The 22,892-nt window shown below is 29.4% G+C and overlaps 1 protein-coding gene across 8 annotated transcripts; it reads left to right on the top strand.

Annotated features, from left to right (window-relative positions):
- LOC8270480 (probable LRR receptor-like serine/threonine-protein kinase At1g56140) lies at nucleotides 1-18,751 on the top strand. Of its 8 annotated transcripts, none has more exons than XM_015723998.3 (24): nucleotides 2-206; nucleotides 3,053-3,236; nucleotides 5,318-5,389; nucleotides 6,920-6,991; nucleotides 8,454-8,525; nucleotides 9,210-9,281; nucleotides 9,379-9,450; nucleotides 9,529-9,600; nucleotides 10,035-10,106; nucleotides 10,236-10,307; nucleotides 10,387-10,458; nucleotides 10,540-10,611; nucleotides 10,738-10,803; nucleotides 11,749-11,811; nucleotides 12,230-12,274; nucleotides 12,402-12,463; nucleotides 15,392-15,771; nucleotides 15,862-16,057; nucleotides 16,138-16,296; nucleotides 16,782-16,900; nucleotides 17,026-17,248; nucleotides 17,431-17,662; nucleotides 17,855-18,005; nucleotides 18,080-18,751. In XM_015723998.3, exons 1-24 carry the CDS (start codon nucleotides 68-70, stop codon nucleotides 18,488-18,490), a joined length of 3,150 nt encoding a protein of 1,049 aa, XP_015579484.2. In that variant the 5' UTR covers nucleotides 2-67; the 3' UTR covers nucleotides 18,491-18,751. The 8 variants fall into 8 exon arrangements, with proteins under 8 accessions (XP_048228835.1, XP_015579484.2, XP_002526908.3 ...); XM_002526862.4 differs by having other exon boundaries at nucleotides 5-206; nucleotides 17,026-17,236; XM_025158722.2 differs by lacking the exon at nucleotides 2-206 and adding an exon at nucleotides 1,922-2,270.
- Nucleotides 18,752-22,892: the final 4,141 nt, after the last annotated feature.

The raw sequence follows: 22,892 nt of genomic DNA, 5'->3' as shown, positions 1-22,892 counted from the left end.
TTTCCAAGTTGAAAAAACTGGAGCATTCTCATTCTGTGCTTTCATGTAAACCGAGGGAGAATTCAATATGAACAAGCCGCAACACCCTTCTCCTTCTCCTTCTCCTTCTTCTGCTTTTTCTTATGCACTACTGTTCTTCATTCTCTTTCTTTCACTTCACAGCTCCACTGCTCAAAATGCTACTACTGCTACTGACCCAGCTGAAGGTACCTCTCTCTCTACTCTCTTTCTTTGTGGTGAAGATCATAGGGCTCTTGCTTTCTCTGTTACTCCCTTCGATCTGCAACTAATATTTTGCTGATCCAAAATCTCACTCATGGTTATTGTGTTGTTGATGCTACCCATTAAAGCAGAGTTCATTTTGCAGAATTTAATGGAGTAATTTACAGTAAAAATTAATCAGTTTCTGGTATTGATTTTCATCATCGGTTTTACAATGTATATTGAGTGATGCTGCTTCTAAGTAGCTATCATTACATTAGAAAATATCTTACAATTTGAATATTATTTTTTTCCTTTTTTATTAGTTTTTTTTTAATATTTCAACATTATTTTATCTTCGCATGAGGTGGAATATTCTTTAATTATGGAGTCGCTAACATTTATCATTGACCTTTTTAATAATAATAATAAAATTATATTATTATTATTATTATTAACCTTCCACAAATTTGGATCCCACATTTGTTTATTTAAAATGTCTTAAGGATTAGGGTGGAAATAACTTAAGTCAACTCATAAATTAATTTATTTAATTTTTAATTAAGTTAAACTCTACCTCAAATTTAGTCTATGAACTATTTTTCAAATTTAGTTTTATTAAGAACTATTTTTCTTTCATATTTGATAATACTAAAACAAGAACAAATGCTCATCTTTTTATATTTATTATAAAAATAAAAATTTATTTATATAAATAAAAAAAATCTTAATCTAATATTTCTCATCCTCAAAAACAAATGTTTTTAACATTTTTACTAATTCAGATAAGTTTATAGTGCTCTCAAATATCTCTAGAAACCGTTAAATTATATTGAATTTATAATTTGATAGTGTGACCAGATTCTACCTTATACACCAACTTTACATCTCTCTCTCTCCTTGAAAAAAAGAAACCTTTCTCTCTCTCAAAAAAAAAAAAGAAAAAAAGAAAAATTCCCATCGACCCTTATTTGCTGGATCCTTAGACAATTATTACAATCACCAAAGTGAAATAAAAAGCACGCTCACTGTATCTTTTATATTATATTGTTAATTATTCAATATTTAAATAAATTATAATTTTATTTAATTTTACTCAAAATTTTATTAAATAGGTTTTATTAAATGTTATATATCTTAGTTTTAGTATAATATATAAGTGGTCTATATATAAAATTAAAATAAATTTACAAATTTAGTGCGGTTTAATTATGAAATTCAAGTTTTTCAAGAAAAATCTGAAGTAAAAAACTAAAAGTATATTTTTAACTAAAATATTTATTTTATTTTATTAATTAAAATTATATAATATTTATTAATATGCCACTGTTTAAGTATTTTTAAGATATTACTATTTTGTAAGAATAATTTATGCTAAAAAATGATATTGAGCATAAATGTTTTTCATAAAATATCTTTTATTGAAAGTATAAAAAGGTAGTTGAATTAATTATTTTTTGATAAAATGCTGAATTTCAATATACAAATTTTTTATTTTATTTTTAATATATAAAATTTAATTTATATTTAATTTTATAATTCAATTAGTTTATAAATTAATAGTTATTTATATATTTTATTAATTAAAATAATAATAACAATAATAAAACACTGGTAAAACCACTAGTTTGAATAGAACTATCCTAAAATAAAACTTAAAAATTAACTCAAAAAAGTTAAAACTTTTTCCATATGAATATAAAAGAAATGGTATGGAATTAACTAGATAACAAATATTCTCAAAGGAAAAAGGAAAATACTAAATCTAACAAAATCAATCATCACTAACCCCAATATTAATATCTTACGCCCTTAATTTCCGACTTTTTTAAATACCCAAATCAATATCATTAGCCAACAATAGAACAGACATCTCCGCCGCAATCGCCGCCGTATGAGCAAGAAAAAAATGAGCAGGTGCCATTGACTACTACGACAACTTAGCACATCTCTTAAAAAGACGCAGTTTTAGTTTGTTTTCCTACATCTTCTTCTTTAAACCTCCACCCACGGCCACCTCGTCGAACCAAGCGAGGAACTGGTGCAACTTCTGTATATATTTGCAATAAGTTTAGTTTCTCTTTGGTGTTGAAAGCTTGTGTTGATTTTTTGGATTTTAATAAGGGACAAAAAATGTGCATTCTTGTGGTTAACCAATTGGGTTTTGAAAATGATGTGTTTGTAACTGATGCTTTGCCAGCTGTACTGTAAATGTTGAATGAGTCTGTTATGTACATAGAATGTTTGATAGAATGACTAAAAGAGATGTTTGGATTTCAATGATTTGTGGGTACTGCAGTATAGGAGAGATAAGAAAGCATTAGTTTTGTTTGAGTGAATGAAGTTGGAGGAATATGAACCAAATGATGATGGTGATGCATTAAATTATTCTGGCGATAGTGGTGGGGTAATGGTAGTAGGTGTTAAAGATTTCAGAGAGAGATGATTAGAGTTAAGTTTTATGGTGGTGGTGGTGGTGACAAGGAGCATGAGTCCCACAGTTAGAGGTAGGGGACAAGGACTAGGAGTCCCACAATCTAAGGTAGGTGACATGTACGTGGAGCTCTGGTGCATGAATCGTAAAATCAGTAAAATCAGTGGATTTTGGTGCGTAAAACTTTGATACTCAATTTGAAATAAAGTATAAAGTTTGGGTTCAGTTCAGACAATTAATCTGAGGGAACTCAAAGTTCAGACTTTACTAAAGTTGAGACATATACAATTAACCTGAGTATTAGAGTAGTGATAAAACAAATATATTGCATTAATTAGTTTTCTTTTCCTTTTTTTCTTAATACTTTATTTTTAAATTAGTAATGCATTTATGAATACTATCTATATGGTGGGATAGTGAGAGCATTAAACGAGATACTTCAAGGGTGGTCTACACAATCTACGGATTCATGGAATATAAGTGGAGATCCATGTACTGGAACTGCCATTGATGAATCTGATATCGAAGCTCCAGGGAACAGCCCTTCTATCAAATGCGATTGCTCCTTCGACAATAATTCGACCTGCCACATTACTCGACTGTATGTTTCTCTTCCTCTCTTTCAATTGCTTATGATTTCTTTATATTTTATGGTATAATTGTTTTGTATCATTTGTTTGATTTGTTCATTTTGCTAATTGTAAATATTGTCTGATTTCTGGTGTTAGCTATTCATAACAAAAAGTTCTCTACAAATTCTAGGAAAATATATACATATTCCAAATCTAAATCTCTAATTATACATCAAAGCGATAAATAAGTGAGATATATTTGTTAATATTAAATTATTAAATTATATACAATCTCCTATTATCGTAAAGAAAAATATATATTGTCTTTTAGGATAGAAATCATTAAATCCCTCATCAAATCAAAATTTCAACATGAAGAGTAATATTTACGACTCCCATGTGCCCAAATAGTCCAAACTTACCAAAATAGTTTTGCTGCATTCTTCTAGGTAGTTATCTGTTTATGTCATGATCTCACAATATCACCTCGAGCCTTCAACCAAGTTGTGGCTTGAAGGCTTAAATGAAGATAAATGATTAATTTGGATCTGAGTTTGAATTTTCTCGGATCCAAATATACTGCGGCTCTACCTATAAATTTGGTAATTAATTTTGGAGGAATTGAGATTGCTTAGAAGAAAATGATGAATCTTATTTCTTAGGATAGAAAATGATGTCATTTGTCCGATAGCCATATTTGTTCCAACTTTAGAAATGACAGGTTATCATTTACCAAAAGAACCTCTTCTAATGATTTGTCCAAGGTAGTATTTGCTCATCCAACTCGACAAACATTTTGTTCACATTAGTGTGCCATGTCAACAAAGGCACTTGCCCATTAGCTCTTGGATAAATATGAAGTGAAAAAATTGATACATTTTAAAAGTCGAGATAAAATTGATAAAGCAAGCAAAGTTCTAGATAATTGAGATCATTATCTCTTGTAAAAATTAATATAAAATAAAATAAACATGCTTTTTAGAAATTATTCTGTATATAACTGGAAGGTAATTTTATGATGGATCAATAAAATTGCCACTTGTTAATAAGATAGGTTATATAGATGTCAAAATTTTGGCTGAGCGCTATTAAGATTCAACTTTATATATACATAGAGATCATGATATGCTATCTTTTAGGCCAAGAAATCATTATAAACCATCAAAATTTAACTATTTACAATAGTGCGTGTGTGCGTCTACATATATATATATATCTTATTTGGAATTTAGTTATTTACTAGAAAAAAAGTAAATTTATTCTAAGTCAATAATAAGAAAAAAAATTGTTCTAATTTAGTGTAGCCTATATCTTTCATTTAATTTAAGAATACTTATAATACTAGAGTAAGAGTATTTAATATACAACATAATTAGATTAAGAAAAAGATGAATATTAAAAACAAAAGATGTATTTGGCCTCATCCTTATAAGACATCTTGATTTTAATTTTAATTCTTTTAAAATGTTAGTAATTAAGATTGTATACATGATGATGCTTATGTCAATTTATCATATGATATTTCCTTGCTATTTTGATTTTTGGTACAAATTTCATAATTGTAATAATTGTATCCTTAATTTGTTAACTTATTAGTTAAACGTGCATGGATTATGATATTTCTAACAGATTTTTATAATGTATGGGTTACGAATGAAGCGTGTTCATAATAAACTGGGAGTCTTAATATATAAATAATTTAAATAGTTAATAATTTTCTATATGAAAAGTATTTAAAAGCTTTCTTAAAATATTATTGAATAAAAAATATGTCAATTTAATAATAGATTTCCATTTAAAGCAATAAAATAAGATTTTTTTATTTAAAAAACTATTATATTTTAGTTATTATTACTAATATAAAAATTTAATATAAAGTTGATATTCAATTTAATGTTCAAGAATACCAAATTCAAGTACTGCATGGAAACAACATTTGTGATTGTCAACAACATTTGTATTGTGCAGCGAAAGAATAATCTTTTGATTCTCTTCATTTCCAGCTTATTAATTTAGTGTTAGATTTAGTATGTGTTTATTATATCTTGTTATTGAATTGCATTAAGCAAAGTTTTTTTGAGAATGAAATATTTTGTAACTCCTTTTCCAGGTTAGTATTTAATCTGAACAGACGTGGGATGATTCCGGAAACACTTCTAGTTTTGAAACACCTAATATTTTTGTAAGGAATTTTTTCATTGCACCTTTTTCTCCTTTCCACACTATGTTTATGTATTTTTTTTTTAATTATGATAGTTTAAACCTGTAAAGAATTTTATAAATTATTTTGCAATGGCTTTCTAGTTAAATCAAATTTGGATTAATTACTTTGCACTCTAGAATTTGACCATAATTATCATTAGATCCCTATAGTCTTAAAATCAATAATATCTCGTAGTTTAATTCTGTTTGTTGTTTAGTTCTTCTGATGAAAAGGTTATATTATCCTGTTGAGTGGACATAACTATGCATAATTATTAGTAAGTTCGATCTTCTCGTTTCAAAATAAAATTATAATAAGTATTCATTTTAAAAAAATTATTTAATTATTTATTTAATCACATATGTTTATTAGTTTCAAATATTTAAGTGTATAGAATACAAAAGGCTGTCCGAATCCTGGAAAATAAGGTCTCCTTTTTTTTTTTCCCCTTTTTAGTTAAGGTCAAGTGGGTAGAGTCAAATGGATAAAGTTGGTAAGTTAATTAGGTTAACTAGGGTGGATTAGCTGCTGAAATGATGCGCTAATGGGACCCTTATGAATGTGTGTAAAATTATCCATGTGACTCACATGTCATTCTCCACCTAGCTCAATTTTGACCAACACTGAGATTTTGCCAAAATAGCTCTCAATTAGCAAATTCATGGCTAAATTGACAATATGTAAAGCTTTGGCTAAAATAGCAAAATCACATAAACCTTTGGATTTTTATGGCTATTAGGCCAAAAAAAGTTATATTATAAATTGTAATAAGTTTCAAATCATAATTTGTAAAGACAATATATATTGAATTGAAATACAACAAAATAATTGTGATAGTTTACTTAAAAATTTCAATTGTATTTATTCAGATTAATGATTTTTCTCCAGATTTTTTTTTTAATTATTATTCGCTTCAATTTATTCATAAATAATATTTAATTTCATAAATTTTTAAAATTTGAAAAATGAGATAATCAGTGCCTTGGGGGAATTTGGAGATTTTACTCTTAGTTCTAACCTTGTTTTTCTTTTGTTGATTTGATATCCTTGGAGCTGTTTATTTCTTTTCCTTTTGTGTTGATTATTTGAAAATTCTAACAGCAATAATATACTGAACTAAAGAAAATTATAATTTGATTTTTAAAGCTACAAAGGACCTATTACTAACTAGCTCAAGGATATAAAAGTAATTGAGCCTTTAAATTATCTTAATGATTGATGGGATAATTCATTATGTTAATATTTTTGTAATGATTAATTAAATAATTATTTTTCCTCAGACCAATATATGCCATCACTTCAATATTTTTGATTTTTTGGTTTTTTATGATTCGTCATTTTCCCTTGAGGTAGAGACAAAGATATTTAAATCAAGAAGGGAAGAGTAGGTTGAGGTTGGATGTTGGCTCTATTATATGCTTTTTCTGCTATATTAAAATTTGATATATTATCTATTATAATGAATTCTTTAAACTAACTGTTATTTATTTTGATTCAATTTCTTTTTAGGAAACTCGACAAAAATTACTTCACAGGTCCGTTGCCGGCATTTCTTGGAAATTTAACTGCACTAAGGACTTTGTAAGTACATAAGATCTAAAAATTTTAAACTTGTAAATAAAGATTATATTAATTGGACTAAAGGCTTCAAGGGAATGCTAAAGCTCCATTGAGATTGCGATTGACAAAATTGCTTTTTCAATTTTTTTTAAGAAAATTTTAACTTCTAAAAACTGCTTTGAAAAAAAGGTAAATTAATATTTTTTCTCATAGTGAGTTGACTAAAATGATTTATATATAAAAAAAAAAACAATCTATTAAATAAAAAAAATTGCTTCTTTAACATTCAACAACAATCTCATGTAGGCCTTATGTGATCTATATTTTTCTGAAGCTTGATAAATATATTTAAGCATTTATTACAAATACATTAATTTTACATGAAAATATTATGAAAAGTGCATAGCACATCAGTATATTGGAAAATCCTAATATCACAGATATTGTAATAGAACACAAATCACTATCATTATTAATAAGTAGATTTTGTTGATTTGAAACCAAAATTTTCTGATATCAAAATGCTAATTTCCGGATTGGAAATTAATGATAAACATGGATATGCTTTGAATCGGTTTACAGAAATAATTTTATTAAAATGTAGCTGATCCAAATGATATAATATCTTTCAGTTGAATGGAAAAAAAGCAAAACAAAGAACATTTTGTGTATACCATAAATCTCCATTTGTTTTGTGTCAGAAATATTTTCTCGTGAAATTTTTTCAGAAAGTAATTAGTTTTCTTTTTCTTTTTTTGTTTGGTTGCTTTGAGAAAATCATAAGAAATTTTTTGGATGTTTAGCGTGTTTTGAAAAATATTATTTTCTTTTACTAAAATGACAGGTAAAATATTTAAAACGTATCAATATTTTATATTTTAAATATATGGTTCAATATAAAAGAAAATTATGGTAAAATTTTAAAGTTGAATTTTTTTTTCGATTACCATCTGGTGACTTGCGCCGGTCATTGGCCACCAATGGTCATTGGAGGTGATTGCTGGCAATTAATATATTATTTGATATATATTTATTTAGTTTTGGTACAAGTTTATTTCTCTTTATAAATCAATAAAAGTGTTGAAATTGGCTTCTCATTTTAAAAACAGGAAGCCTTTTTTCCTTAAAATGGCTTAGTTTTCTTTTTGACTAAGAAACATTTTCCATTGACTAATTTTTCCTTATGCATCATACATTGAAAGAATATGCGAAGAATATTTTTTTAAAAATATTTTCAGTGAAACAAATGTAGCTTAGCAAGATGAGCATTTTTGTTTACTTCATTTCCTATTTCATTATCTTATTAACCATTATGGAACACATAACCATTATGGAATATACCAAAACACCATTTTTACCGTCCTTCCACATCATTTTCATCTTCAGGAATTTTCCAGTTTATAATTATTGTTTACTTTTATATTTTCTACTTTTATTTTTCATTGATTTTTGAATGACATTAATCTTTGACTCGTGTGACTAGGGCGGTTGCTCACAATATGTTATCCGGACCCATTCCAAAGGAAATTGGAAACCTTAAGGACCTAACTTTGTTGTAAGATTCACATTCTTTGCATTAGGCCTTATTTATTTTTCTGAAAACTGAATTGTTGACATGAAAGCGAAATCAATACGAATGACAATGCTCCATCTTTTAAACTTTGTCACTATATATTTTGACATGAGACTATCTTGTATTGATATCTTGTATTTAAAATGTTTGAATTGCATGATGCTGAAGGAGACAATAGTTTCATTGTAGAAGCTACTCATGTTGCTTTTCAAACGCTCTAGCATAGCAGCAATAATGTTGCAGAATTATATTCCTTTTATGGTGGCAATTTTGTTAGCTAACTATTTGGTAGTACATTTTTATGTTGGTTATTTGTTTGTAGTTTCACTTGAGAAAGTAGATATATGGTTATGACTTGTGCATATGTGTTTATTGGTTTGAATTTAATCTTATTAAATGTTTTATATTTGAGAGTTGGATGGATGATTGATGCATTACTCATTCTATTACTACTAATAATATGTGTTCCTCGTCTATTGGCTTGGTATTTAGGTGAGAACATACATCTAGTGAGTATTTTCCATGCAATTTTATGCTCATTAGTTGTTTGTTGTTTGCTTGAGAGAAAACAAATATATGATTAGGACTTCTTGCATATATGTTTATTAGTTTGAATTGAATCTTGTTAATGCCTTCTTCATATGAATGTTACATTATGTTAAACAGGTCACTTGGCGTAAACAATTTCTCCGGAACACTTCCGCCTGAATTGGGAAATTTGGTCAAACTAGAGCAATTGTAACTTCAATTTCCAAATAGTTCCCTCTTTCAATCTGTTCATATGTCATATGAAATTAAGCAATTCTTTAATTTATTTATTTTTAAAATGCTATAGGTATATTAATAGTTGTGGATTAAATGGTGAAATTCCCCCAACGTTTGCCAAACTCACAAGGATTAGAATCTTGTAAGGATAACTTCATTCTCTAGTACCAATAGCTCTATGATTTTTTTATCTACATGGACATCACTTCCTTATGTGTAGGTGGGCATTCGATAATCCTTTCACCGGCAACATACCAGACTTCATTGGGACTTGGACAGAGCTTACAACATTGTAAGCTAAAAAACTATCTATCTTTTGAAAAGAAACTTACAATAATACCTTGTGGTTCACTAATATTTAATTAGGGTTTTTCTCCTTTTCCTTTTGCTGCTTCAGTGCCTTGTGCATTTCTCTGTTAGCAAAGACTAGCCAAATGCACTAATGGTATTAACCTGACGCTCTTAACATGAAAGTTAAAGTAGTTTTTACTTATTTAAGCTTGCCAATACCATCTTATGGTGTTAGGGCAGGTATTTAGCTGGTGCTTTTTTTGCTAGCAGAGAAATGAAGTGGCATCATATACCCTAATATGACAATTCATGAAACTAAATAGTATTTACTGTACCTTTCCTTTTTCTTTTTTTTTTTATGGTAAAACATTAGGCATAATTTTCTGCCTCCTATATTTTTCATATTCATATATAATTCTTTCGATTGGTCCCCAGGAGATTGCAAGGTAATTCTTTTAAAGGTCCAATTCCATCCAGCTTCTCTAACTTGGTGTCAATGAAATCTTTGTGAGTAACTCGTTGCTAAAATGTTAAAAATTTCTTTCTCATAGGCACAAATTTACATGAGTATCTGCTATCATATGTATGTATGTCTGTACAAGAGAACTTCAATAATATGTGCACATGAACATGCAGGCGACTCAGTGATTTACGTAATGTGAGCTCTACTCTTGATTTTATCAAGAATTTGAAGAATTTGACAGACTTGTAAGTTAGTAAAATCCATCAACCATTCCTTTGTGTCTCAACTTTAAACTAATCGCTCGTTTGTTTTTAATATATAAAGGAATCTAAGGAATGCATTGATCACTGATACTATTCCACTTGACATTGGAGAATTCCAAAATCTAGAGGCATTGTAAGTTGTAAATAATCTCAAATGTTCAAATTCCCTTTTATTTCTTTAGTTGTCGTCATGTATTATTTGTTTGCCTTGTAGGGACTTAAGCTTCAATAACTTAAGAGGCCAAATTCCAAATGCTCTATTCAGTTTGAGTTCTCTCGAGTTCTTGTAAATATCTGATGACCTATTTCCTATATTACTATAAATTATAAAGTTATAGCAATGTTAAATCTTATTTTTCAACTTTTTCTACTGTAGCTATTCTTTTGATTTCCTTTCTCCTCCTATAATCAGGTTTCTTGGAAACAATAGCCTATCTGGAGCCCTTCCTAATGAAAAAAGTGGTCTTCTTCAAACTATGTAAGTGCTCATGCCGAAGCAAAAAAATGCCATACTGAAGGTACTTTCATTACCTTAGCAGCAACTTTAAGACAGACCAAAAACCGTTGTGAGATCATTCCTCCTCCTTTAGCCTTCATTGTGCAATTTGAGACGCACATGTGCCTGTATGCACACACACTTACATATGCAATATATGCTATCTTTGGTTCTTGATGATGGGCTCGGGTAGAACTTGGTCTCAAAAGCTAGCTCAAAGAAAGATGGTGTCCAATCTACATATATACACCATAGTAACCCAGTAACTTGCAATGTGGGACAAATACAACTTTAGCGTGTCATGCAAATGGTTTGGGTCCAAGCCCATCATCGGACTGAAAGGCTGACTTTGATACCATAATAAATGAGCTTCAGTAGAATTCATTTCCAAAAGCTAGCTCAAAAGAAGAGGGTGTCCAATCCACATATATACGTTGGGAAAAATGCAACTTCTAACAGTTCTTAAAAATTCATAATTCAAAAAGACACATGTTTTGAGATTTATGTGAACATTTGAAGAAGTTCCAGCCATAGTCCTAGCAGTTCTGTGGAAATGCAGGCATAGAATTTAAGAAATAGGAAACTAAAAGTATTGGTTGAAGTTTCTGGCAATTTTTGTAGATACTATGGCACCATCTTTAAAATTGTAGATGGAGGAGACTAGATTTAGTTAGTTCGTACTGAAAATAGTTCAATGATTGTTCCCTTTACACTCCCAATCACATTTCCAGTCTTTACCTTAGATCAGTTTCCATGCACCTAACATTTTCAGTAGGTAAATTTCTTCTTCTAGACGCATTTCCATTCTTCACCTTCAACAATAATTCATACTTTGATCCACGAAACGACAAGTGCTCAGAACAGTTATAATCTTTATTTTTCTGCTTTAATGCAGTTACTTATTTGTACTACTTTTTTTGTGTGCAGAGACTTATCTTACAATAATCTTTCAGGAAGATTTCCTGCATGGGTAAACTCAAATCTACAACTGTATGTCTTTGGAATCATGTCACTTTATCAATCTTCATTTTCTAGGTTTAACACTATAGTTTTAAGCTTTATGAATTATGGTGTGCATCGCGTTCCTTTTCTTGTTTCTTATTCATATCATGCATTTGTGGTACAAATAACATCACACAAATTGCATTTTTGAGCCAAGGAAGTTAATGGTGCATTGCATCAGAGGCTGAAAGTTTCTTGGTTCTGAGCATAATTTATGCTGTTCATGAATTATGAGTAGATCTCTTTGTATATCATTATGACCTGCTTATTAAAAACTAATTATTAGTTTCCATGTCTTGATGGGCATGACCCCCTTCAAGACATGGACATTTATTTCGTCATCTTTGCATCTTCAGTCTATGTTACTACAGCCTTGTATGAGTAATATCCTCATGGAATTCTGCAGGAACTTAGTGGCCAACAACTTTGTATTTGATCGCTCAAACATGAGGTGAAATATTGACCCCTCTATTGAGTCAATGCATACTAATTGAAGTTTTGCTATTTACCTTCTACACTTGGATTTTTATCTGTATTTTCAAATCTAACAAAGCAGTAACAGTTATTACCATATGCAGTGTTATTCCGGGATTGAACTGTCTGCAGAGAAACTTTCCTTGCAATAGGAATCCTCCACGCTGTAAGCTTCTTCATTTAATTATTTTGGTTTCCAATAACAATTTCAATTGTTTAGTTCAAAATGACACTCAGCACCCCATACTCACCACAGGTTTCTCCCAGGTCCAGTGCTGGTGATGGAAGATTGCATATGAAACATATTATAGACTTCCATTCAATAATCTAGTGCAGTACCAATTCATAGGAAATGAGGCTGTTAGGTTATCAGAGAAGTTACACAAGAGAGCTGCTGGAAAAACTTAACGAAACTTGATTAAAGAAATAGCTTTTAAAGAGCTTAATACAATGATTACAAACTTAAGCAACTACCAGAAATTATCTAACTACTTTAAGCAATGCTATTCTACTTCTAAGAAAAGTTAGACATGCATTGGCTCAATTCAACAGCAAATACTTTAGCTGAACTAAAACACAGCAAAACAGCAAAATAATTTGTCCGTGAACAAGTAACTAACATGTAGCTGGATTATAATTTCTACTCATACTAATCTTCTCTAATAATGGATTATAAATTCTATAACCCTTAATATTGATGATGTAGCCTATGAAGATCCCAACATTAGATTTTTCATCAAGTTCATCCCCCTTGACTTCAGGAACATGAGCATAGCAAAATACTCCCAAAGGTTTTCAAATGCTCCACAAAGGGCTTGAATCCATACCATGCCTCGGATTGTGTTTTCTTTTTCAATGCGCTAGTTGGAAGTCTATTGAAAAGGTACATTGAGGTACCGACACCCTTTGCGCAAAACTTCTTTGGCAAATTCTTCTCAATAACAGGCACCTTGTCATCTCCATAATGGTTCTATTTTTCCTCACTTACACTATTTTTCCTCACTTACAATATTTTGTGGAGGTGTGTAAGTCACTGTCAACTATTGCTTTACTCCAACTGCATCATAGAAAACCTTGAACCTCTTAGACTTTTATGCCACCGTCAGACCTCAACATCTTCATCTTTGCACCAGCTTGCTTTGCAATCCACACCCTGAATCATTGTAGTATGAATAGAAACTCTTTTCTTTGAAACTTTATAGTACTAGCTTTTTTCCTCACGTACATTGCACGTGAATTGTAATAATTTGACTCATTATTATGCACATACTAATGAATTAGAATAATTCTAAATAAAAACTAATTTGGTAATTTATTTAATAAATTAATTTTTTTTAAAACACATTTATTTTTTGTTTTCAATTAGTAACATTTTCGTTTTTGTTATTTAAAAAATAAATTAATATTCTAACTTTGAAATTTTATTAGTAAATTTAATAGAATTGTATTCTACTATGTTTTTGCAATGAATAAAGTTTTTTTTATTTACGTGTGTTGTATGTGAATATTAAGTATTTGACTTATTATCATTTTAAAAATAAAATGATTATATGTATTTATAAATTTATCATCATAAACAATTTTAGTGTTAAAGATAATGATAAAATCCTTAAACTATAGTAAATTCACTGTTAAAAAAACTCGATTTGTAAGGATTCAACCACCTTCACTTTGATCAACCATTTTTGTCATCTTGTCCGTATTATAACATGAGCTTGGAGCTTAACAACTCATAATTCAATTATTTGTTTGTTAAATTGCATTTTAAAAGTCATTGATCCGATGAGATTGATTTACCAGTCAAACAATGAAGTTTTGAGCTATTAAGCTCTGAGTCCATATTATCAAACACGATAAATATGATTATAATAGTTGACCAGAGTTAAAATGGTTAAATCCTTACTAATCTATACCTTTTAACAATAAAATACTTCTTTTGTATAGATTTTGAGTTTTAACCAGACCAGTATCTAGAGTTTGAAAATTCTCTGAATTTTCATGAGGTATGGAGATATTCAGACTAACTTCATGTTGCTCCTTTTTACCAGCATGATACATCCCCAAGTTGTTAGGAATGGCTTCATCATTTGGGAGCTAAAACATTATGTTATTATTAGTAATAATTGCAAAAATAGTATGTGAATTTATTAAAATTTGACAATTAAGTGTTTAAATTTTTAAGAATTACAATTTGGTCTATAAACCTATTAAATATTTATGATTGAGTGTATATAGCAGGTCAAAAGCAGGTTACAGGTTATCTACATTAATTTCTTTTAAGATAATTATAAAAAATGGTATTCGAACTTGTCAAAATTTAATAATAAAGTGTTTAAACTTCTAAAGTTACAATTTAATGTTTATGTATTAAAACTTATTTATAATGAGTATATGAAACTAGTCATTAGAGAAAAGAGATCTGATGTAATAAATTAAACTTGATTACATTTTCATGGTGAAAGATAATATTTACATGAAAGAAGGTAAATCTTCTATTTAAACAATAAAAATTATAAAGATGGATAAAAATCTATAAATAAATACTATGCATGTAATAAGCAGAAATTTTAGTAATCAATATTGTAGTCAAGATTATCATCCTCAATAATAACAGATTTTGTTTTAGATGTTTGTAGTAATGGGTTGAAAAAAACAAGGTGTTGCGCAAGTTGGATAGAGATTCTTTTAGAAAAAAATGATGAAAGTACTTTATTAAAAGTAGATAATTTTTAAAGATTTTCTTGTTATTTTATTCTTTTTAATCTACTAAGTTGATAATATATTAAGGTTACATGTCCGTAATTGCTATTGACCTGTTATATACACTCGATTGTGCATATCTTTTGGGTTCACACACCAAATTGTAACTCTTAAAAATTTCAATACTTGATTGTCAGATTTTAATAAGTTTATATACTTACATTTGTAATTATACAACTTTTATATATGTGAGCGGTTTCATATACTTAAACGCTAATAATTTCCAGTTTCACATACTAAATTATAATTTTTAAAAGTTTAAATATTTGATTGTCAAATCTTAACAAGTTTATATACCATTTTTATAATTATCTCTTATTCTTAACTGTTATAGATGCAAATTTTTCAATCAAGTGTGGTGGCCCGGAGATGAGAGCTGCTGGCATACTGTATGAGGCCGAAAATTCAACAATGGGTCCAGCATCAATCCATGTAACAAGTACCCAAAAATGGGCAGTCAGTATTACAGGCTTGTTTGCTGATAGGCAAAATCCAGTATATGTTGAACATACCCAATCACAAGTGACGGGCACCAACAGTCCAGACCTTTATCTGACTTCAAGGACCTCTCCAGGTTCAATTAGATATTATGGACTAGGTCTTCAAAATGGGCCTTATGACATAAGCCTATTATTTGCAGAAACAGGATTCCAACACAAAAGCTCGCAAATTTGGGAGAGCAATGGAAGGCGTGTTTTTGACATCTATATTCAGGTAGAAATTGTTTTAAAGTAGAATACCTTCATCTGATTTAATGTTTGTATGATGATAATTCAATTTTATCTTATTTCATTGGCTTCCTAGGGACGCCTTGAGTTGAAGGACTTTGACATATCAAAGGAGGCAGGAGCAATTGAGATAGTGGTTACAAAGAGGTTTAATATTAATGTTACTGAAAATCATCTTGAAATCCACTTGTTCTGGGCTGGTATGGGAACCTGTTGCACTCCCATACAAGGCAATTATGGACCCATCATTTCAGCTGTAAATGTTGTTCCCGGTAATACAATTTCTTATTTAAGATGTTCAGAATCTTCTTACTTTTGCCGACTGCTAATGGTGACTGAATTTGAAAAACAGCTTTTAGACCAACAGTTAGTGGAATACCACCTAATACTCGGAAGAAAAGCAGCACAGAATTGATTGTTGGTATTGCTGTCTCTGCTGGAGTCTTGACCTTCATACTAATATTTGTAATGTTTTACGTCAAAGTAAAAGCAGGAAAGCTTGATGAGGAAGGTAAGATTGTTTATGAAAAACAAAAGAATTGCAATTGTTACAGTTTGTCCCATACCAAACCTTTCTGTCATCCATTTATATATCAGTGGAACAGTGCGTCTTTTTAATATTGCTTACTATAAAGTTCTTGAGCATTAGTAGGAATATGAGAAAATTAGTTAGTGGAAGTCTTTCTAGATAGGTTTTCATGTTATCATGGTGCTGTGGATGTAGATGCTACAAAATCATAGTTTTCGGGATTAAAAATCGAGTTGCTGAATAGAAGTTAATGCTCCTAAAAATCCTTCATTTCTCTCTCCACTCTAGTTTAGGTGGAGTTTCTCACAAGTTCATGAAATAGGCTAACATGGAAAGAAGATTTATCACTTGAACTGCAAAATCATAAATTGCCCGGTTTCCATATCATCATTTAAAGATCTTATAGAACAATAGAGTTTATGGTTTCCTGAGTTGATAAATTTTGTTTCTCATGCTACATTTTGCAGTGCTCTCTGGAATCAGCTCAAGACCTATCACTTTTAGTTATGCTGAATTGAGAACGGCCACTAAAGGTTTTTGTCCCTCAAATCAGCTAGGAGAAGGGGGGTATGGCCCTGTATACAAGGTAATTTGTCCCAAGATTACTATATCATGATGGAATACTTGGTCATTTCTTGACATTTATCAATTCTAGCTTCCTCAATCTATGAATGGTGTAAGCATTGTTACTAAACTTTTGATCCCATATAGGGTACACTTATTGATGGTAGGGAAGTAGCAGTGAAGCAACTTTCACTGGCATCTCATCAGGGAAAGGATCAATTTATAACTGAGATTGCTACCATATCTGCAGTTCAGCATCGCAATCTTGTAAGACTGTATGGCTGCTGTATTGAAGGAAATAGGCGCCTCTTGGTTTATGAATATCTCATGAACAAGAGCCTTGATCAGGCACTCTTTGGTACGGAGATGAGTATGTTGTACGCTTGGTGACCATAATATTTGGATCTTAGGAGACATCTAAAGGACTAAATTTAAAACAGCTTATGTTTTATTTAATTCTTGCTTATGTTAAGGTAATTACTTAAAAGAAAAAAGAGGCTTTTATCTTGATTAACGCACTAGTTTTATACATGGATTTGGCTACTTATGCAGGAAACACTAGCTTGTGTCTTGACTGGCCAACCCGATTCAATATTTGCTTAGGAACTGCTAGAGGGCTAGCTTATCTTCATGAGGAGTCGAGGCCAAGGATTGTGCATCGAGATGTGAAGGCAAGTAACATTTTGCTTGATGAAGAACTCTGCCCCAAATTATCAGATTTTGGATTGGCAAAGCTGTATGATGAGAAGAAAACCCACATCAGCACTCGAATTGCGGGGACCATGTAATCTCTTTTCACCATTTCTGTAAATAGATCTTATTTGCTGAAGTCCAAGCAACAATGCATACCCTATAATACAAAGAGCACATTTACTGACATCTGTTGCTTGCAAGTAGGATAAAATTATTTTATCATTTTGTTTAAAGAAAAGAGTTTCTATAATTTACCTTTACTAAGAAATTTGTTTTTATGCAGCGGTTATATGGCACCCGAGTATGCAATGCGTGGACATTTAACAGAGAAAGCAGATGTTTTTAGCTTTGGTGTTCTTGCTTTAGAAGTCCTCAGTGGAATACCAAACTATGAGAGTAACTCGGTAGAGAAAAAGATATATCTTCTTGGATGGGTAAGGAGATATAATTCTTTTATCATGTTTTTCCCTGGATAACTTTCTTTAATAACATATTTCTCTGTTCCCAGGCATGGAATCTGTATGAAAATAACCAAAGTTTAGCATTACTGGATCCAAGTTTAATGGGTTTTGATGAAAATGAAGCTCTTCGAGTTATAGGAGTTGCCCTCTTATGCACTCAGTCATCACCCTTAACACGACCGTCAATGTCGCGTGTTGTGGCAATGCTTGCTGGGGACACTGAAGTTAGTGCTATTATGTCGAAACCTAGCTATTTGAGTGACTGGGATCTTAAGGATGTACACTGTGACATCTCCTATGGCTGTGGAGATACTACATTTACTGAATCAAAGATTAGTAGCAACAAGTTGCATGATCATAAGTATCCAATTAATGTTGATCGAGGAGTTGGTTTAGCACACTCTCCACTAAATATCACAGATCCAAGACTTAGCGACCTCATTGGGGGAGGAAGGTGAGTGTCTTTCTTTTTTTGCTTATACCTAAAAGAACAAAACTTTTTTTTATCATAACTTTCATATACATAGACCTTGGTTCAATGTTAAAGAGGTGCAAAGCATAATATATTAGGAAGAGTAAATGAATTAATGTGTTTTATATCAATAGGGGCATTTAAATAGCTCTTTTAATTTATTTATCGATTTCTTTTTTCCTCCTAATCTGTAAAAGATACAAAGAAGTTCATTATATATGGATGGGGATATATTTTTTTCTCAAAATTTTATCTACGAATGGCATTATTACATAGATTTTTCTTTCTGGAAACGAAAATAGATTAAATTAAACTGAAAAGTCTGACCGCAGAACATCAAGTAGGAATGATGGAGGACATGACTCCTACATAACAAGATCTGTCACAGAAGTGGCAGCCCTTGTTAACAATTGCTGCAGAATTCGGAGATTTCATAAAGAAAGCAAAACATAAGTCATTAATCTCCTTTGCTAGAGATTTACAATCAGTAACTATGGATTTACAATCAGTAACTATCAACATAAAACTAGATTTTAAATTGGACTAGGCCTGAGATTCCAAACTATACTGGAAAACCGATTCATACCAAAGTTAATTATTTTTTTAACACGGTTCTGAATTTTATTAGTTATCAATGGCAAGAATGTATATATATATATAGGTCTAATTATAAATTAAATTCTGTACTTTTACATAGACTTAAGAATATAACCATTAAAAATCTAACATATATGTATTTTTTTACATATTTTACATCTAAATACAATAAATATTTTATTGACTCAATAATTTTTATGTTAATAAGTAAAATTGACTTGCCATATCATTTTTTTTATTGCTGAATTTTATAAATTGTTATCAAAAAATGATTTTGAAAATAAATTAAAATCATGGGTATTTATTTTAAAAATATGAAAGAACTGAATAAAATTGTTAAAAAGTGTAAAGTTCAGGATTTAATTAGTAATTAGGCTTTATATATATATATATATATATATATATATATATATATATATACAAATTTGGCATTTTGAATTTTTGAATTTTTTCTATTTTATTGTTTTAGACTATTTTTGTTCAATTAAATATTTGAACTGTTAAAAATTTAATATAATGTCTTTAGTTTATTTTACATCTTAAAATGTTTATATGACTTATTTTGAATAATAAATTAACTTTTTTTTCTTCCTAATCCATTTTCAGCATAACTTTTTTAAAGAATCTTGTTTGTTTCTTAAAAAATTAAAAGAAAAAAATATAATGTATATTAAACGTTATTTTCTTATTTTCTTACATTTATCTTAAAAAATTAAATAAAAAATATTTTTTAGCCTCACAATAATAAGAAGAGAGAAGGTATTGATTTTTTTTTAAAAATAAATAGAAAATAAAAAATTGAAAAATCCCAACACTTTTATTTTTCTAGTGCTAAAAGATTTAATAAAAAATAAAAAAACCAAAGAATAAGAAAAAGAGATAAAAGTTTGTAAATAATGATAATTATTTCATATTAAAATGAGTTAAATTATTACTTTAACCTATAGAATTTGTAAGATGCACTACAACATATATAAAGTAGCAAGTTCAAACACTTGATTAAATAAAATAATAATTCAAACATTGAAATAAAAAAATTAAAACACTAAATATATATATATATAAAGTTTCAGGAACTTATTGAGGCCTATTTATATTTCAGCCTCCAAGGCAGTTTTTTCCTATATTTCTAGGGAAAAGGTTGGGGAGCCCCTATTTTCTTCCATATATATATATATATATATATCCAAATTTAACCAATTAAGTTTAAATTTATATAACTCAAAAAATTACAAAAATGGTATGTAAACTTGTTAAGATTTGACAATAGAGTATGGTCGAATTCTTTGGTACGGTCATTCAGAAAGTTTTTCCGATATATGTTGTAAATTTTTAAAAGTTATAATTTAGTGTGTGAAATCAGAAATTATTAAAATTTAAGTATATGGAACCAATCACCTATATAAAAAAAACTAGATAATTATAAAAATAAAATGTATACTTATTAAAATTTAACAATCAAGTGTTTAAATTTTTAAAAGTCACAATTTGGTATGTGAATCTAGTAAATATTTATAGTGTAGTGCACATAGAAAGTCGATAGCAATTACGATCTATAACTTTAAAAGAAATATTATCAGCTTGGTAGATTAAAAAGGAATAAAATAATGAGAAAATCATTAAAAAGAATCTACTTATAATAGAGTAATATCATTATATTATTCTCGCTATATTTTCATTAATTTATCTAAAGATATCTCTATTCAATTTATGTAACATCTTGTCTTCTTCAATCCATCAATATAAATATTTAAAACTTAATTAGTTTATGTTTAAGATGATAATCTCACTATAATGTCGAATGCAAATATAATACTTCGATATGTATATTATTTATTTATATATTTTATCTATCTTTGTAATTATTATTGTTTAAATGAAAGATCTTTTCTCATTTATGTAAATATTATTTTTCACTATGAAAATATAATAGGATTTGATTTGCCTACATCAGTTCTTTTTATTATATTGACTGGTTCCACACATTCAAATATTAATAATTTTTAATCTTTACACACTAAATTGTATCCTTTAAAAGTTTAAGAACTTGATTATTAATTTTTGACAATTTCGCAAATCATTTTATGAGTAACTTAAATGAAGCTCGTGTGGATAACATGTTACCTGCTATTGACTTGCTATATATACGAAATCATAAACATTCATACATCAATTTGTAACTCTTAAAAGTTTAAATATTTAATTGTCAAATTAATAAGTTCATACACTATTATTTCTATAATAAATTAAGCAATTCTAGTCTAACAAAATTATAATTTCATTTGCTCAAATGTAAGTAATCTAAAATTATAAACACCAAGTATAGATTCTAGTTTCACAATATTCATCTCTAATAGAAGTGAGCATGTAATATATTATTGTGCAAAATAGAAAAAATGACCCTGTTGTTTAATTTTTTGACACAAGAGCTCCTGTAGTTTTTGTGGTGACATTTTAATACCATGAGAATTATATTGGTAGCAATTTGTGTCCAAATTCATTAACACCAAAAAATACATTACATGACAGGTAATAGTATCTAGTGGAAGAAAAAGTAGGATAAATTGTGACACTTTAGCATCTAGTGTTTATATGACAGGTAATAGTATCTAGTGCAAGAACAATACTTCATCGACGGCTAAAAATGCACAATGTGTGCCCAATTTGGCCAAAATGGGAATTTCTTGGCCTTTCACCAACCCTAAGTCATTCTGGCATAGAATTGGCTGTGAAAACTCCTAATTTGGTGTGGTCGGGGCGCGTCTTGCAAATCTGAAATAAGAACTCGCCATTTTAAGACAAATTTTATGAAATTTAGCTGAGAATTGGTCAATAAATCAAAGAAAGAGCAAAAAAGGATTTTAGAAAAAAATTAGGAAAAATGGATAGAATTGGGTAAAGAATGGATAAGAAGACATAAATGTCCTAAAGAAAGCGAAAGTGCGATTTTGGTCCCTAACCTATCAAAATTGATATTTTAGCCCTCAGATGGGCAAATTATCATTAAAGTCCTTAGACATTAGTCAACACAATTACATTCTAAAGTGAAAATTTTCAACATAAAGTTAAAATTCAACACCGAAAAGTGGAAAATTAAGTAAGCAGGTGAAGACCTCAAATCAAGCAGGCGAAGTCCTCCAATTCAATTAGGAGTGGTCCTAAAGTGGGCGTAATCCCTAAGTCAAAAATTTCTACTCGGGCTTATAGAGCGTGGCTTCTACAACTCAAGAATCATATCCTTTTACTGTATTCTTGATTTATGATTTATCTCAATTTATTTATTCACATATGTGCTTATAAATTTCAACAAACTAGTGGCAGCTTTGAACAACAATTTTCTGGATCTAAATATCGAGAGAATTATAGAAACCCCAGTAATAAAAGTTATTGCCTTTTTTGAGTTTTGAGAGGTTGTGGAAGGGGGAATCCTAATTAGGATTATGAATAATTGAACCAAAATTGCTTTTTAAAATTAATTTGGACATAATTGATAGAGAAAAAATAAGTTTGAGGAGTGAAATTGTAGTTTTTGGATGTTTAGGGACTAAATTATAAAAAATTTATAAATTTTCAGCCCCTGAGCTAATCGGCTCTGCATACAACCGATTTGTCTGTACCTAGAGCTGATTGGCTCTATACAGTCTCGATTGGCCTATTTTTTGAGTTTCAGTGTCCTTTTGCGTGTTTAGTTGATTTAAAACATCAAAACAGCCTTCTAGAAAATTTTATCAATAAATTATTTAATTTAAATGAACTTTAATTAAATATTCATTTAACTAAATATTCGATAA

The sequence above is a fragment of the Ricinus communis genome, chromosome 4 (assembly GCF_019578655.1).
Source record: "Ricinus communis isolate WT05 ecotype wild-type chromosome 4, ASM1957865v1, whole genome shotgun sequence".
Lineage (NCBI taxonomy): Eukaryota > Viridiplantae > Streptophyta > Magnoliopsida > Malpighiales > Euphorbiaceae > Ricinus > Ricinus communis.
Note: the sequence above shows the minus strand (reverse complement) of the source record. Positions and strands in the feature narration are given on the sequence as shown.